Here is a 19,076-nt window from a genome sequence, read left to right as displayed (position 1 = left end):
CTGAAAAACAGAGGAAAGGCCCCTCTATCATCTTCCTTCAAACCTTCAGGGATCAGGAATCCTCACCCTGAAACTCCACACTTAAGATACTTGTTGAGAAGTCTGAAGAAAGCCTGTCTCTGATGCATGGAGTAGAAATCAGTATGACACGTGATTTCTCTTCTAGTGTTTTCCAGGGAAATGTTGGTGGCTCCAAAAATCTGGGTCTTGAATTCAAGGTCTCATATTAATTTGGTGGTCTTTAGCATCTCTGCTGTGATATTTAGTCAATCTATGAGAACACATTTGAAGCATTTTACATAAGCTGATAAATATTATTGTATTAGCCCCTTTCATTGAGGGTGTGTTCTGAGAGGTGTTTGATAACAGAACAATTCCAGTGTTTTGTTTTGTTTTTTTCATTTATTGAGATCATACTCAAATTCTTAATTTCTGTGTTTTCTTTCTCCTTCAAGGACACCAATTTATATATTTTGTAATGTGGAAAGTCTTGAAAGTCGTCTAGCTTAAGGAAAATATACAAAAAGTCTTGTTAACTAGCAATAGTTCATAGTCTATTTCTTGTGATACTTAATGGTGTCTTCTATATTAGAACAGAGAACTCTGATATGTTTCTCACAGCAATGGAAGGAAATGTGTTTCTGCACAATTTTAGGTCTTTTGGTAAGACCTAAACACTGAAATATTAAAAAAAAAATTAAAAACTAGTCATTGGAAAAAATTATAGACAATAAATTACTATTTATTATTAGGTAGCTTTCTTACCTTGAGGGCTTGTATCAGCTTTTATTTCTTTTGTCCCTGTTCCTCTCCACTGTCTTAAAAACTATGTGTTTTAATTGTACATTATGGTGTTCACTCACTTGAAATTCCAACTTCTTTTGTTGACCCACTACCAAGGAATCTACAGAATGTGAGGTACTAAAATTTCCTTTCTCCACCTGAAGTCCACCACCAGTGTCAAGCATGTACAGAGCTTTAACCAACCAAGGAGTTTTTTTTTTTTTCCTACATTTAAAGTCACACATATGAATGCGTTCCTTACCTGGCTAAGAATACGGCCACATTTTCTTCCTATTTTTTCCACCAAATCAAAAATCGGAAAATTCCAAGTATTTAGCTGCTCCATAATTGAGTCCAAGTTATCCATGACAAGAGGTTCAGGAGCAAGAACTGGTTTGTCCTATAATGAAGAAGAAAATATTTTAAGAACATGTAATTTTTTTCTACGAAGCAATTTGCGCTTTGTTCAACAACTGAGTTTACAAAAATAAATGACTTAAAACTTCAGGATGAATGAATGATCTTAAAAAAAAAAAAAAAAGCAAGGTGAATAAGACATTGGTCCCAAAGTAAGGAGAGAAGGTCCTAATGCTGTTTCATACCATGAATTTTGTGTATTAGGTGCCTGCCTATTGCTGGTTCATATATGCCACAGAAAAAAATGGATGTTTCTTTCCTAATAGAACTGCTTTTCACCTACTATGGGATTCTTCAATAAAGACTAAAGGACTTTAGGATGCTCTGAAATTGTATATAAATTTATCTCTTTAGAAGTATATGTAAATTTTTCTGGGAGGGTTCCTGGTTTATATTGGACTTTCAAGAGAAACCCATGATGGGGGAGGAGTCAATCACCCCCTACTCGGCCAAATTTATATTATTGTCTCAAAATCAGCATTAATCCTATGATAACTGCCTATTTTTATTTAGTTTTTTTCACTATTTTTATTTAGTTCATGTGATGTATGGTTTATAAAGAAACCCGCACTAAAGAAATGTAAAGACATTTTACAATATGTTCTAAATGAGGATATTCTTAAGAGTACATTTACCAAAAGGTAAAAATAAAAAATGATAGTGAGGATTAGGAAACATGCAAATTACATTATCTGACAATCTCTTTAAATTAAAAGTATAAATGGTAACTCAGGTAAAATAAAAATGATAATAGCAACAATGGATAATTACATGACAATGAACTATTTTCTACTAGTTGCTGCCTCCCCAAGATTAATCAGACTCAAATGTATGCTTTTATCTTCTTTAAAAGGATCTCTATAAACACCCAAAATCAGTCATCATTAAAGGATATTTTAACGGGTAGCAAGTGTCAGTATAAATCTAGCTTAATACAATAAGGAAAATAAATATTGGCATGCTTTCTAAATAAAGGAAGTGCTAGGAAAAAGTAGCAGAAGCCCTAAGACAACTAACATATTTCACTTTTACTGATGTTTATAAAATATTGTTTTATTGGATGAAATAGTTTTTTTCTATGCACTTTTAGATTTACACTTTTAGATTCTAGGATTAAACACCTGTAATCACTTGTGGACATGAATATTTATGGTTTTAATCACTAAATAATAGTATCATTAAGAGATTGATACACTTGCATAAGGAAAACATATACTGACACACATAGGTATGGCTATAACACATGTGTGTTCCAAAAGAGATATATCTGTAAATCTAACGACTCAGGGATCCGTTTCTAAGTCAATTTCTGTAACAGAAGGCAATCTCTCAAGTAAATGAATGAGCGCAGTGATATGGGGCTACCAGGAATATCATGGTCTCAGATGTGTAGGTGCCACAAGCCGAAGCTTTCCTTAGAGGCTCTCTCGGGCACTCGGTCTCATCTTCATTCTGTACAATATCACTGCTATCGCTGTTGTTATTGGTTTCATAATCAGAGGTAACTTGAGTAGTGTCATCTGCAATTACAAGAGAACAGATTATGATGAAACCTGCAAATGGAAAAAGGGGTCCTATGTGAGCGCATGTTCCTAAGCGAGTAGGGAAATAACTGCTTTCATGAGCTGACACACCAAGAAGGTGAGATCATGAAATGGAGAAAAGTACACATTTTTTAACCCAAGAAAATAGACAGAATTATGACCTGTGGTTTATATTATGCTCAGTAATTCCTCAGTAATAATATGTAGATCAGCAGTTTATACTTCTTACAAATTATATAACATTATGTTCCTTTTTCCTTTATGCATCTGCCAACACATTAAACCAGCAAGTAGCTGACAAAACACTAACTCCAGAATGGGCACATGGTAGAAGTTAGCTGACACCTGAGAACAAGGTGGTGTCTGTGGGACATGGCACAGTAGCATGTGCTGAAGGACTGGGGACATCTTGTGTGCCCAATCTCCATAGGAAGCTGTGGCTTTCCTCCTTAGATGCCTCCTTCCACTGTCTCCCATTTCAATCAGCACTAAACTATGCTAACCAGAGGCCCAATCAGGTAATGTGAACAGTCTGTAGAACATGCTTCTGGGGCAAAGACCTCGAAAGAACCTTCTCATGGCTGAACAAGTGCCTGAATGAAGTTTACTGTGTGAGTGGCCATGTGCTGGACAGCACCGAAAGCACCTTATTTGTACTAACGCCTTTAAACCTACACAATCCTGAGGCGGGTTTTACAGCACATCACTGCATTACTCATATCCTTACTTTGCAGAAAGGAAATGGAGGCACAGAAGGGATAAGTAAATGGCTTAAGGCACACAGCTGGTAAATTTTGCCGCATGACTTTGAACCCATGAAATCGGACCCAACGTCCTATATTCTTTACTTTTGATAAAGCCTAGCTTTTTTTTCCTTTTATGGTTATTGCTAACATCCCTATGGAATCTTTGCTTTCTCCTAAGTCACAAATATATCTTCCTCTGTTTTCTTTCAGAACCTTTATTGTTTTAGCTTTTACATTTAGGTTTATGCTCCACCTCAGGACCATGTTTCATACGGTGTGCAGTAGGGGGTGAGATTCATTTTTTTCCAACCCTCTTGGAATGCTCTGGCATCTTTGTTGAAAATTCAGTGATGGTGTAGACACGGGTCTAATTTGGGGCTTTCTGATCTATTCCATTTGACCTATTTGCTGATCCTTATTCCTGCACCACACTATCTTGATTACTATAGTTTAAGTCTTAAAGTCAGGTAAAGCATTTCCTCTTTGTTCTCCCTTCTCAGATGCAGATATTCTAGTATTGTTGTATGCCATCATACCTTTACTATCTAATTTTTCTGAAGTTGTTAGCGAATAATGGCTTTTGTTAGGTAGAGTATTGCAACCAGGGGTATCTTATAAGACTTTTCCAAGGACCTGCCTTTCTTCCATCTTTCTCATGAAGTTTGTTCTACATTAGAATGAGACACAGCATGAAAATACAATCGACAAGTTTCAATCTCAGAATTTGTAGAAAAAATGAAGAACACTCAAAGGCCATAGTTCTACATGAGGCCACAAAGGAGATAAGAAACTACTACCCATATTCTATCAGACTCAGTAGAGTCAAAGAATATCAGGGACATAAGGAGAGGATATTCTGAGTCTTCAGAATGCTACAATATCACAGAGAATTCTCCTTTTGAATTTTTCTTGCCTGTGTCCCTTGACATATCTGCTGAAGCAGATAATCACGAAACATTCTTGCATACCTTTATCACCCTAAACTCTGTAGTTCAGAGAAGCCATTTTTTTCCTACCATGTAGATCTTCAGCGCTAAGAAAAGTCCCTAGATCTGCATCAATAAAAATAAAATAATAATTACTGTAGTGATGGCAGCAAACAGTGGGTCACTGTTGACATTACTTACAGTGACCTAGATACTATTAAGTATTTTACTTGATTTTTTTAAATTGAAGTATAGTTGACATAAAATATTGTATTAGTGTGAGGTATACAAAATAGTGATTCAATAATTATATACATTATGCAGTGCTTACCATAAGTGTAGTTACTGTACAGTTATGATATTAGTGACAATATTCCCTTTGCTCTACCTTTCATGCTCATGACTTATTTATTTTATAACTGGAAGTCTGCACCTCGTAATTCCCTTCACCTATTTTGCCCATCCCCTTACTCTATTCCATTCTGGCAATAACATTTTTTTCCCTGTAGTTATGAGTTTGTTTCTGTTTGTTTGGTTTTCAGTTTCCACATATAAATGAAATCATGTGTTATTTGTCTTTCTCTGTCTGACTTATTTCACTTAGCATAATAGCCTCTAGGTCTACCCATGTTGTCACAAATGGCAAGATTTCATTATGTTTTTATGGCTGAGTAATATTCTGTCATGTGTTAGGTTGCTTCCATACCTTGGCTGTTGTAAATAATGCTGCAGTAAACATAGGAGTGCATATATCTTTTCAAATTAGTGTTTCCATTACATGTTTTAAGTAATTTAATTCTCACAACAATCCTGTCTGGTATGTACTGTTATCATCCACATCCACAGATGAAGGAATTGAGTCACAGAGATTACAATACAAACTAGTAGACAGTCAAATAAAGGTAAAACCAGCCTTGAATGCCTGTGTTCTTTTAACCTGTCCATAACATTGCCTCAAGAAAAAGCCTTTTTACAAGCTTATAGTGATTCTCAGCCTGTAATGGAGATCTCCAGAGAGTTCCCTAAAAGGGATGACCCTTCAGTGTCCAAGATAATATGACATTTCTATACAGTTCTACACATTATATAAAATGACTTCTAGTTTTAAAAATACATACATTTGTGTATAGATATTGAAAACCATTTTGGATAGCTTTGCATCAAAATTTTACCCACGATTAGCTCTTAGGTAGTAGGATTATGGATGATTTTGTCTTCCTTCACTATCTTTTTAAATTTGTTATCTAAGGGGCGCCTGGGTGGCGCAGTCGGTTAAGCGTCCGACTTCAGCCAGGTCACGATCTCGCGGTCCGTGAGTTCGAAACCCGCGTCAGGCTCTGGGCTGATGGCTCGGAGCCTGGATCCTGCTTCCGATTCTGTGTCTCCCTCTCTCTCTGCCCCTCCCCCATTCATGCTCTGTCTCTCTCTGTCCCAAAAATAAATAAACGTTGAAAAAAAAATTAAAAAAAAAATTTGTTATCTAAAAAATCGGAAATATATGTTACCTTTTTGATCAGAGGAAAAAAAAAAAAGTAAAGTGATTTCCATTTTAAGCAAAAGAATCCAAACAAAGAATTACCCGTTCTGCTTGGTGTCCGAATGGTGGCACTGCTTCTCTCCAGGGGCACAGCAGCAGGGGTCCCTTGGGGATATGGCCTGCCACAGCTGAGAAATATTGGAACAGCTGTAAGTATATTCTTTTTTTTCAAAAAGTCACAGGCATACACCATCTATGTACACATGAAGGACAATAATAATCAAATCTTTCTATCTTCCACTTATTTGATAGAAAACCTCATTTTGCTTTATATACAGATGCTGATATGCTGATATACTGTTTTCTTTTTTGTGAGAATGTCATCAATACAAATGATCAGAAACTCCACTCAACGCTCATCTTCCTCTATAGTCTAGACCATAGTTGAGGTGAAACTACTGGCAAAATTGTTACGTTATTTAGAGAATCCTGGGATTGTCTGCTACCTATTTATAATAATGATTTTGGAGGTGCTGATGCACAGTTAGTTAAAAAATATGTTTCCCAGTGGAATCCCTTTGTATCTGCTTAAAAGCCTCATTATTAGATTTATTTCTGTGGATTAAGAGACATTTTATGCCCAAGGAGCCCTTTAAGAAAAGATTGCATATGTGAAAATAGAATGCTAGTATGTTAACTTTTTGTCACAAAATAAAAATTAATTTTTTTTAATATTGACCGGTCACTGTTAAGGTCCTAAGGAAATGAAGAAAGTAGAGATACATTTTGATGAAGAGTGAATGTAAAACTGACTATCACAGAACACTAGTTGAGAAAAACAGGCCAAAGGGGTATGTTGTGAGTAACCTAGAAAAAGGAAATACTTGAGAGACTGGACTCTTTAACAGAGGACTTTGGAGAATGTAGGACACTTACTTTCTCAACACTTTTGACTGTTTCATAAATTAAAAAGCAACCCCACAAATGGTTGGGCAAGTTTCTTCTCTTACTTATCTTGTTTAGAAACTCCATGGTTAGATTTTAATTCTGCCTTTTGCTTATGGGTTCTTTTCTTCTGCCTAATACTACAAATGGTCTTGGACGGTTTTGTTTGTTATTTAACCACAGATTATTCATCTAAAAGGAAAAGAAATGAAATGGTTCATAATTTAATATATTAAACGTCTCATCACTTTTCTTTCCCCTGAATTGTGCTTAGATATGTGTTGTAGAGATAAGCATTTTTCTAGGCAGAGAATATTTTCATCCTAAGTAAATTTATTTTCAAGCCTTAAATGTAAGTGGAAAAGCGTCACATGTGAAATATTTCTAATTATGAAATCCCATCACTTTGATTTAGGGAATCAAAAGAAAATGACTGGACCAAAGTGGGGGAAAAAACAGACACAAATGATGGGCTTACATTCTTGGGTGACACTTGGTAGATGCCGGGTTTATTAGTTTTAAGAATTTTCATTGCAAGATAATACTTAAAAGGAACACTTAAATTAGTAGTCCAAATATACTACCTCTTATGCCAAAAAAATGGCTTGTTGCGTAGACATTACAGCAGCCAAAAGATGGACTCAATGCCAAACCCTTCGAGTTCAGCAGGGGAAACCACAATAATTAGTCGTGTGTTTCTGGAGCTCTCTGTGCCTACATGGGTGGTTGCCTTGAAGGCAATAATAGAACATGGTTTGAATTACAGATTTATAAAGCCCAAACAAATAAAAGACACACTACTGGATTTATAAACATTACTGAAAAAGCAGGCAGTGAAATTGTCTTGTTTTTCTCCAAAACCTCTTTTATAAAAATCCCATTAACATTCTTCCTGCTAAATTCACAAAAAATAGACTGTGATGAGAAGAGCTGTGTGAGTGGTAGATCAGAACATCTCTGCTTTCTTTAGGCAACTTATTTCCCACAAGTCCGAAGCCCGCAGTGGGAGAGTCTCCCTAGAAATGCTGGAAGCAGATGTCCTTGATGGTGATTACTCCACTGAGCTTTGTCTTGGCTTAGGATGCATACCACAAAAACATGTTTCTTAAGGATATTCCATCAAACACTAGCTCCATGGGAAATTACTGTGTGTTCACCTAAAGAAACTGGTTATGTTGTCAGATATATTCAGGAAATGCTAGATGAGACAAAAATCAAGAGGTTTCTTTTTGCAAGACTTCTCAGAGCTTTTAATAAAGTGATGTGTGCTGTGAATCGCTGAGGGAAATACATATGATAGGTCTGTTTTACCACAGATCATGCTTTGTGTGTGGGGAGGTGAGGGGAAAGATGGAATTAATATTCCACATAAATTATTTCATTAAAAAAGCTGTCATAGAGAGGGTAACAGAATAACTTTTGGATGGTAAAATAACTTTTTACTCTGACCTTGGACCAGGAAACTAACAAAAATGATTTCCCTTTAAAAATATTTGTAAAGAGAAAAGAATACAGTTTTTGAATAAATGATCAGAAAATGAAACGTGTGAAGCTTAAATCTGGGTCTGTGAACCACCAGGTAATAGTAAACTATCAATATGTAAGTCATTTATGCAAATGGTTATCCTCAGTAACCTTAGAAAAGAAATAACACTCTCATGATTATACTTAGTTTAAAAACACTCAACTTTTGTAGTTAAAAGAATACTGTAATGCTTTAAAACCAGTTCTTCAAGTTGAAGCTATTTCTAGAGAACAATAATATTACTATATCAGTAAGAGGAGGTATTTCCTTCTCAGGACAATGTTGGCAAAATAACTACTCTCACCATGCTAGGCCTTTTTTTCTTATCCTCTGTGACAAGACATGACTTCTTATTTCTAATTCTATTTAAAAATGATAGAGCAGTACAAACTGATTGCTTAATTGCATTCAGAGACCCATTTGGTCCAACTGTAACATGTCATGTGTTATTTGCATATTTTCAAAGTGGGAATTGCATGCTTAAGATAAAATACCCTTAAAATCAATATAAAATCCTCCCTGGATATAAAAATATTCCAACACATGGGGCGCCTGGATGCCTTGGTTGGGTGTCCGACTTCAGCTCAGGTCGTGATCTCACGGTTCATGGGTTCGAGCCCTGTGTTGGGTTCTGTGCTGGCAGCTCGGAGCCTGGAGCCTGCTTCAGATTCTGTGTCTCCCTCTCTCTACCCCTCCCCCACTCACTCACACACACACACACACACACACACACACACACACACTCTCTCTCTCTCTCTCTCTCTCTCAAAAATCAATAAACATTAAAAAAATTTTAAAAATTCCAACACAACATCCTATTATACTAAATGACTTGATACAATTTTTTACTTACAGGTTTTATGCATTCTCCATCAGTAAGCAGAGGAAATATACAACTAATTATTTTATATCATCTCCAAAGTTTAGCTGTATGGACTGTATGGACTCTAAGCTTTATATTAACAGACAACCACAAAAAAAAATTAAGTTTCTATTCAACATAAAATACATTATCTTCTACTTTTCCTGTCCATTGCTTTGTCAAACCTCCACATAGCTATATGGACTGGAGGTAAGTGTTCCTAAGAAGAAAACTAGTATTCGTTTTCTGATGAGTTAAACTCTAGTTAACACGATAAAATCCTTACCTGCTACATATAACAGGTGGAGGGAGAATCTGAGGAGATAGGTCAGGGGCACTCTGAGTATAAGTTAATGCCCTGTGAGAACTTAGGCCCTGTTTGGCAGCTGTGTTGGCAGATTCTGGAAACTGCACTGCAGAAATTTTGCTGACTGGGCTGCTGGCGGGGGTCCCTTGGGGAGGTGAGGAACAGGGCGACGAAAGAGGTGAAATTTTAGCTAGGGCACCTAGAAAGACAAAGATTTATTAAACCACTAAATAATTTTTTTGGAAATTAGAAACTGCAGCTCTTACGCTTCACCTTAGACCCCCTCTCACTCCATCAGGACCACGTGAGCACTCAGGCCATGGGGCTTGCCCTCTCTGCACACCACCATCTGGAGACAAGGTGTATAGTGGGGTCTCTCCATGGCATGAAATGGGAAGAATGGATCATCATGAAAAGATCAGTGGCAATGTTGGCAAGTTGAGCTAAAGCCTTGGTGTCCTGGAGTAACTTCAGGACAGAAGGATATTATTTTCTCCTCCCATCTTTGTTTCTTCTTGTCATTCTGACATAATAATTAAAATTTCCTCGTGTGTTTGCCTTCCCTAAGGTTGAGAAATTTTTAGCAGTAACAGGATCTGCTATTGTTTTAAACATTAACTTATCTGGAGCAGAGTTTGGCAGGTATCCGATGCTTAAAATTCGTAAATAAAGAAGATATATTTTTGAGAGGCAATTAACTTTATTAACCATCAACATTTTTTGTGAACCTACGTTATTGGTGTGAGACAGAACTCTGATCAGAATAGTATCTGTAGAAAACATTTAAAAATGTAATATGATCCATTTCAGATGAAACAAAAGGACTAAAGCCTAAATTTTAAGTGTTGATATCTGTGCCAAAGTGCGTTTACTCTTGATTGTGAAAACTGTACAGAAAACTGGCTTAGATTTCAAAGTGCTGATACTTGAGTACAGGGACGAGATCTTTTGAAGTTCCATTCTCCCAAACACAGAGAAGGCAGCCTGCACTGAAAACTGAAGAGAGAACTATCTTCTGAACAGCCATCTGCTTACTGTTTTCCAGCATTTTATGGCTGAACAATCTACTGTAAGGCAAATGAAATGAAATCTTGAGTTGTTTTCTATTTCTCACCACTCAAGGGAAACACACAACAGGCAGCTCTCACATCATTGACTAATATGTGTGGGGAACTCGCGGCCGGCTTAGTTTGCTTCCAACGTCCAGTTCTCTCAAAAGTTTGATATATTACACCCGAAGATTTTTGGGTCCATTGAAAGTAATATTAAGCTTGCTGAAAGGCTTTTGTAATTTTCACATCTCTTGTTGGCATCATTATTTCTTTTGTTTTGTTATACCAGAGGAGAAACTGTGCTCTTCCTTTGATAAATGTGGAAGCTGGGAGCCCCTCCTATCCTCCTACTCCTTTCAAATATTTCTGTTGTTGCTTTTTTAAGTTCATTTATTTATTTTTGAGAGAAAGAGAGAGCACAAATGGGGGAGAAGCAGAGAGAGAGGGAGAGGGTGAGAATCCCAAGCAGGTACCATGCTGTCAGTGCAGAGCTGGACTCGGGGCAAGATCCCACAAACCGTGAGATCATGACCTGAGCCAAAATCAAGAGTGACATGCTTAACCCCTTAACCGACTGAGCGACCCAGGCACCTCTCTATTATTGATACTTGATCAGTAGATTAATCACTTGCCTTCATAGGTAAAGAAATCATTCAGACTCAGGTTAAATAACCTTCCCATGGTCACAGTACTAATGAACAGGAGAATATGGAGTGAGTGCAGCTGTTCTTAGTAAAATGTGGTTTTAGCCCACACTTCTATCAGAGGCTGTCCGAGGAGGAAGAAGAATCCATGATCTGCTAGACAGCATCTGTACTGCACTTAACAACATGCCTAAGGGTTTTTATACTGACTTCTATGTTTTTGGAAAAGATTTAGCTATTTTACCAAAGACACTGACAAACCTACACAACATATAATCTCCTAAACAAACAAAACAAAAACTTCACTTAAGTCTTAGAGTTTCCCAACAAATCTATCATTGTGTGCAACAAGTGGGTTATAGGTGTCCTGTGAAGTACTAGGGCTGTAAATTTTTTTAAATAAGATTTTATTTGTAGCTTTCAGAATAAATTTAATTTTTAATATTATTTCTAATATTTTGTAATGATATTGTATTATATTTTTATAAAACAAAGGAAATAAAATTTTCACCAAGCTCTAAATCCTTTCCCCTTTCTCCACTGCTGTCTGTGGAACACTACTGTATTCACACGTTGTATCACATATAACACATCATACATCATATGCTCTGATGTAAAAAGGTTGGAAACGGCTAGTTTAATTTAGACTATTTGTTAGATTATGGCCACCTTCAGATAATCTTAGAAAAGCAGGGTAAACATAAGGAGCGGGATGGAGGTATGATGTTGTATAAAGAAAGTGTCTGCACAGAGAAATTGTGTGTCCTGTTCCAGAGACTAAGGATGAAGTAGCCAACAACAACAACAAAATTCCAGCTCTCGTGGAGCTTCCACTCTCTTGGAAAAGACAGAACCTCAAAAAAAAAAAAAAAAAAAAAGAGGTGGGGAAAGGAAGAGAAAAGAAAAAGAAGAAGGAGAGGAGGAGGGATTAAAAGAAAAGAAACTCCGGTAGTTTTCAGTGATATAAAGAAAAATTATGCAGAGAACATAGAACAAAGAACAGAAATTCAGAAATGTTCTAGGGGTAAAATTTGAACAGAGGCCTGGTGCAGTAAGGAAGACATTTAGACAGTACTGGGGGAAGCATGTTTCAGAAAGAGGGCCCTACCTGGGAGAAGTCAGAAGGTCAGTTGGGAGGTCAGTGTGGAAGGGAAAGCAGCTTAGTGAAGGGGAAGGAGGAGCAGGGGACAGGGAACATGTTCAGAGAATCTGCCAGGCAAGACTGTAGAGGGCTGATAGGCCAAGGCAAGATTTTAACTGCTATATTTTGGGGAAAAAAAAAAAAAAGCTGACAGGCACTGCTTTAGGCAATTCTTTAATTATTTTGATAGTTAATTGCAACTTTTTGAGTTTTCCACCACTTTTTTTTTTAATCGAGTCAATGGGAGTAGTGCCATATGTGTCTTAATACAACATATTTTCTAAGGGAAATTTATGAGAAGAGTGATCTTTTTCATTGCAAATTCTTTATAGCTGCCAGCTGAGATTCTCAGAGAAATGCAATTCCCTCTTAAATACAAATTTAACAATCCACTCAATGATTAGAGTTCTTGGAACTCAAGGATTGACTAAATTTAAACAAACAGCAGACCTTAAGACTCCAAACTTACTGCCTGGGATGAAATTTAAAATAAACCTTGTAAGAGAGGAAAAGCACGTTGCTTCTGTAGTACTGTTAGTCTACATATTTTGAACACTTCTGACAAGTACAAGCCCTGGCAACAACCATGAAAAGAGGGATATTTGCCTTCAGTCACAAAGATGGCAACATAGGATGTTCCCAATTTAGCTCTCCCTCGCAAGAACAACCAACAACTACTCAATAAAAAACACCACTGAGAGAGTCCTAGAACGTGGGGGTGAGGCTGAAGCACTCCCTCTGCACCACAGAGATCAAGACAGACTGCATTAGAAGGGTAAGAAAAGAAGCTACAGGATGACCACGCTGCTCTAACCCCAGCAAGCACAATAATGCACAAAGTCTCCCCTGAGATTCTGGTTCCTCCTGCAGGAAAAGACAACCCAAGTGGATAACGAGCACCCCTCCCAGGGTTGCTCTGTGGGAGTCCCTATTCTGATCTGTACCATGGCGACTGCAGGGGAATCTGTGAGGCTCAACCACTGGGAATCGGACTGTGATATGTAAGGGGGGTAGGGGTTTGCAACAACTAGGACATGGATCTTGGCAGATCAAGTTCATACAAGCAATGCCCAAATAGTAATCTTGACCAGCAGCTTTGCTCAGCTGCAGAACCAAGCTGGGGGCACACACAGATCAGTGAACTTGGTGGGTGCAGATGTGCCTGATTCAGATTCTTTTTTTTTTCTTTTTTTTTTCAACATTTATTTATTTTTGGGACAGAGAGAGACAGAGCATGAACAGGGGAGGGGCAGAGAGAGAGGGAGACACAGAATTGGAAACAGGCTCCAGTCTCTGAGCCATCAGCCCAGAGCCTGACGCGGGGCTCGAACTCACGGACCGCGAGATCGTGACCTGGCTGAAGTCGGACGCTTAACCGACTGCGCCACCCAGGCGCCCCTGATTCAGATTCTTAAGCAAGGAGTTTTGTCAGCTCTAAAGCTCAGTATGTCCATACCCAGGCAAGGAAGTGAGTCATAGTCTCCCCCACTGTGGGGAGTGTCTCCCAGCCCCATCTGATCAAAAGGATTGGTGACAATTCCCAGAGGCAGTGAGGTCCGGTGGCACTTGAGCCAAGAGGTGCAAGGGCAGTGTGGAATACCCCAAGAGCAAAGCCAGTGCTGGGTGTGGAGTGTTCCCATGCTATGCACAGGCAGGGAGATTCATTCATAGCTAAGCCTGAGGGTGACTCCTAGCCACTCTCAACCAGAGAGCCTGTTTGGGAAACTGAAAATAGCTGGAATGACACCTCCCCCTCCTGCCCTGAGACAGTCCTACTCACTGTAGAGAGTGTCTTATCCCCAGCTGACCAACTCTTGGAAGCTGTGTGGTCCAGCATCACTGGAGCTGACACATGGGCAGGGAGAACAGACAGCTTTCAGAACAAAGCCAGTGGCCCTGCTTGGTCGGGGAACATGAGATGTGGTACCGCTTGAGTTAAGACAACAAAGAGCTTTGTAGGCTTTAGAGCTGCTTCTCCTGCTGTGCCCAAGCAGAGAATCTAAGTTTTTAGTCCTACTCGTTGCTAAATACAACCTATAGCCTGTCTGACCAGGGGTCTAAATAGAGCACATGGGAAGCTGCATAACCCATCAATAGCCTTACATACAGTGGCTCTTGAACAGAGAGCACAGCCTGTGGGTTCCCCCATCTGCAGAGCAAAACTGATGACCTTACCTAACCAGAGCATTCAATGTACACTCTGGCCTGATTCATGTCCCCAAACAACAAGCTGCATAGGTCCTGGGTCCCTGCTAGGGTCCCTGTCATAGTCTATTACTGTATATAATAGCAGTCCTGACCATCTACTAAGCCTGACCAGAGACTCAATGCATTGTGGAGCCCATACTACAGCCTCATTTACGTAGGGGACCAAGCCAACAGTTCTATCCAATTATTATCAGCCAGTGGCACACTCCCTCATTCCCAACCTCAGAGCTTGAACAGTTGTTTCACTCCAAAATAGACCACAATAGCAGGTCCTACCTGCCCAAAGACATTACCAGGAGACAACCCAGAGACAAACTGAGCTGACTGGTGAAAATTGTCTCTGTAGAGCAAACCTGCAAAGTCTGGAAAAGAAGCTCAGTTACTCAAATGCATAGATACCAACCTAAGAAATCAAGGATCACAAAAACATCAGGTAAATATGACACCACTAACATAAACTCATAAAGCTCCAATAACTAATCCTAAAGAAATGAAGATCTATGAACTGTTTGACAAAGAATTCAGAATAACCCTCTTAAAGAAGTATAGTAAATTACAAGAAAACAGACAACTAGACAAAATTAGGAAAGCAATGCAAACAAAAAAAGAAGTCTGACAAGGAAATAGCAACCATCAAAACAAACCCAAAACCAAATGAACAAAAACCAAACAGAAATCCAAATTTTAAAGATAGAATAACTGAACTGAAGAACTTAATAGAGAGTTTCAAAAGTACATTTGGCCATGAAGAAGAAAGAATCAATGATCAGGAGAGTAGAACATTGCAAATTACACAGTCAGAGGACCAAAAGGAAAAGAGAATGAAAAAGAGTGAAAAATGCCTATGGGGATTATGGGGATACAATGAAAGGAAATGATATTTGTGTTATGGGAATTCCAGAATAAGAAAGGAAACAGATGGGACAGAAAGTATATTTAAAGCACCAATGGCTGGAAACTTCCCAAATCTGGGGAAAGAGATGGCCATCCAGATCCATGAGGTCCCAAAGACCCCTAAAAAGTTCAACCAAAATAGGGCTACACCAAGACAAATTACAATCAAAGTATCAAAAGTCAAAGACAAAGAATTTTAAGAAGAGCAAGAGAAAAGAGAGTTTGTATATATAAGAGAACTCCCATAAGATGATGGGCAGATTTTTCAACAACACTTTTCAGGCTGGATAAAATGGGATGATATATTTGGAATACTGAAAGAAAATAACTGTCAACCAAGAATTCTATACCTGATGAAGTTCTCCTTCAGAAACAAAGTAAGGATTAAAGACTCCCAAACAGACAAAAGCTGGGGGACTTCATTACCATCAGACCTGCTTTGTAAGAAATGCTAAGTACATCTTGACTGGAAGTAAAAGAATGGTAATTAACTTCATAAAAAGGTAGTGTAAATCTCACTGATAATGACAAATATAAACTCATAGATTCTGCAATATGGTAACAGTGGAGCACAATTCACTTACAGCTCTTCTTTAAAAGTTAAAAAAAAAGGTAAAAATAATCATAACTACAATAATGTTATTAGTTATGCAACATAAATTACGTGTAAATTATAATAGCAATATAATAATCTTAGATGTGAGGGAGAGAAGAACTCAAAGTGTAAAGTTTATGGATTATATTGAACCTAAGTTGTTATCAGTTTAAAATACCACAATTAGGGGGCACCTTGGGTGCCTCAGTCAGTTAAGTGTCTGACTCTAGGCTTCAGCTCAGGTCATGATCTCACCCTGCATGGGGTTCTATGCTGATGGCACGGAGCCTGCTTGGGATTCTCTCTCTCCTTCTCACTCTGTCCCTCGCCTCAAAATAAATAAAGAAACTTAAAAAATAATAAAATGAAATGGAATTAATAAAATTAAAATAAAATAAAATAAAATAAAATAAAAATAAAACATGGCATTTTAAGTTTAAGATACTGTATGTGTCATGGTAACCACAAGGGAAAAGCCTTTAATAATTACACAAAAAAATATGCTGAAGAAATGAAAGCATACAGCTATCAAAAGACATTAAAATAGGGGCGCCTGGGTGGCGCAGTCGGTTAAGCGTCCGACTTCAGCCAGGTCACGATCTCGCGGTCCGTGAGTTCGAGCCCTGCGTCGGGCTCTGGGCTGATGGCTCAGAGCCTGGAGCCTGTTTCCGATTCTGTGTCTCCCTCTCTCTCTGCCCCTCCCCCGTTCATGCTCTGTCTCTCTCTGTCCCAAAAATAAATAAACGTTGAAAAAAAAATTAAAAAAAAAGACATTAAAATATAAAAATAAACAGCAGGCAAGGAAAAAATAAACAACAGACCTACAGAATAGCCAGAAAACAATGAACAAAAAGGCAATAGTAAGTCCCTACCTATCAATAAATACTTTAAATGGAAACAGATTAAGTTTTCCAATTAAAAGACACAGAATGGCCAACTGGTGAAAAAAAACATGATTCAACAACACATTGCCTTAAAGATACTCACGTTAACCTTAAAGGCACAGTAGACTGAGAGGGAAGGAAAAAGACATTTCAAGAAAATGGGTAACCCAGAAAAAACGGAGTAGCAATACTTTTTTCAGACAAAATAGACTTTGAACTAAAAATGGTAAAAACAAAGAACATTATTTATAATGTTACAGCATATGTCTTTACAGCAAGAAGACATAACAATTATAAAATATTTATGCAACCAACATTGGAGCACCTAAATACATAAAGCAAAAACTAACAGAGCTACAAGAAGAAATATAGTAATAGCTGGGAACTTTAATACCTGACTGTCCACAATACATGGATCAGCCAGAGAGAGAATTAGTTAGGAAACAGCAAATTTGCACAACTATAGACCAAATGGACACAAAAGACTAATAATAGAATAATCTACCCAAAGGAGAATACACATTTATCTCAAGCACACATAGAACATTTTCTAGGATAGACCATATGTTAGGCCGCAAAACAAGTCTTAGCAAATTCTAGAAGACTGAAATCAGGGGCACTTGGGTGGCTCAATCAGTTAAGCATCTGACTTCAACTCAGTTCATGATCTCGTGGTTTGAGTTCCAGCCTAGATTAGGCTCTGTGCTCACAGTTTTGAGCCTAGAGCCTGCTTCAGATTCTGTGTCTCCCTCTCTCTCTGCTCCTCCCCTGCTCACTTTCCCTCTCTCTCAAAAATAAATAAACATTAAAAAATTTAAAAAAAGAAAGAAGATTGAAATCATACCAAGTACCTTCGCTAACTACAATGGCACAAATCTAGAAATCAGTAACAAGACGAAAACTGTAAAAATTCACAAACCCATGGAAATCAAACAATACCTTCCTGAACAACTAACGGATCAAAGAAATTAAAAGGAATTTAAAAAGTGTCTTAAGACAAATGGAAAGACAACACATCAGAAACTGTGGGATGCAGCAAAAGCAGTTCTGGTAGGAAAGTTCATAGCACAAATGCCTACATTAAGAAGAAAGATCCCAAATAAACAAGTTAAAATCTACATCTTAACTAGATAAAGAAGAACAACTTGAACTCAGAGTTGGCAGAATAAAGGAATAATAAAGAGTAGAGCAGAAATAAATGAAATAGAAAAAGAAAAACCACAGAGTAGATTAACCAAACTAAGAATTGGTTCTCTGCAAAGATAAACAACACTGACAAACCCTTAGCTAAAAGAAGCAAGGGAAAAAGAGAAAGGGCCCAAATCAACAAAATATAAATGAAAAAGGAGACAATACAATGAATACCACAGAAATTCAAAGGATCAAAAGAGGCTACTACAAATAACTATATACCAACAAGCTGCACAACCTAGAAGAAATGGAAAAATTCTTGGAAACCTATAATTTACCAAGACCAAAGCAGGAAGAAACAAAATCTGAACACATTAATTACTAGTAAGAAGGTTGAATCAGTAATCAACCTTCCCAATGAAGAAAAGCCAGATGGTCTCTCTCGTAAATTTTACCAAATATTTAAAGATTAGCACCAATTCTTTTCAAACTCTTCCAAAAAATATTGAAAACAAGTAAAAACTCTCAAATTCACTTCATGAAAATGAAAACATTCACAAAAAAAATCTGTGTCCCATGAAAACAACCTAAGTAACTATCAATGGATAAATGGATAAATTATACACACACACACACACACACACACACACACACATCACACACACACACACACACGTGTGTGTGTGTGTATAATGAAATATTGTTTAGCCATTTAAAAAAAAACAAGGAAATCCTACCAAAGGCAACAACATGGATGGACCTTGAAGACATATGCTAAGTGAAATAAGACAGAGAAAGACAAACATTGTATGATCTTACTTATATGTGGAAGCTTTAAATAAACAAAACTAAAAGCACCAAACTGAGAAAAAGAGATCAGACTGTGGTTACCAGAAGCAGGGGGTGGGTGGAGGAGAAATTAGAGGAAAGTGGTCAAAAGGTACAGGCTTTCAGTTAGGAGGTAAATAATGTAGGGATGTAATGTACAACATAAG

General features: G+C 37.7%; 1 protein-coding gene across 1 annotated transcript in view; it reads right to left on the bottom strand.

Moving 5' to 3' along the window:
- Positions 1–19,076, bottom strand: part of PDE3A (phosphodiesterase 3A) — a 310,780-nt gene that overhangs the window by 28,420 nt on the left and 263,284 nt on the right. Inside the window, exons 6-9 of the mRNA XM_047066513.1 lie at positions 9,512–9,731; positions 5,996–6,081; positions 2,566–2,720; positions 1,046–1,183 (exon numbers count right to left, since the gene is read on the bottom strand). Coding sequence (XP_046922469.1) covers positions 1,046–1,183; positions 2,566–2,720; positions 5,996–6,081; positions 9,512–9,731 — 599 coding nt within the window. The remainder of the gene's footprint in view (positions 1–1,045; positions 1,184–2,565; positions 2,721–5,995; positions 6,082–9,511; positions 9,732–19,076) is intronic.

This window comes from Lynx rufus, unplaced genomic scaffold (assembly GCF_022079265.1).
Source record: "Lynx rufus isolate CCGP_SWC_20201006 ecotype Redwood Valley unplaced genomic scaffold, mLynRuf1.p SCAF_7, whole genome shotgun sequence".
NCBI classification, from domain to species: Eukaryota; Metazoa; Chordata; class Mammalia; order Carnivora; family Felidae; genus Lynx; species Lynx rufus.
The sequence above is the reverse complement of the archived record's forward strand: the minus strand, read 5'-3'. Positions and strand labels throughout refer to the sequence as shown.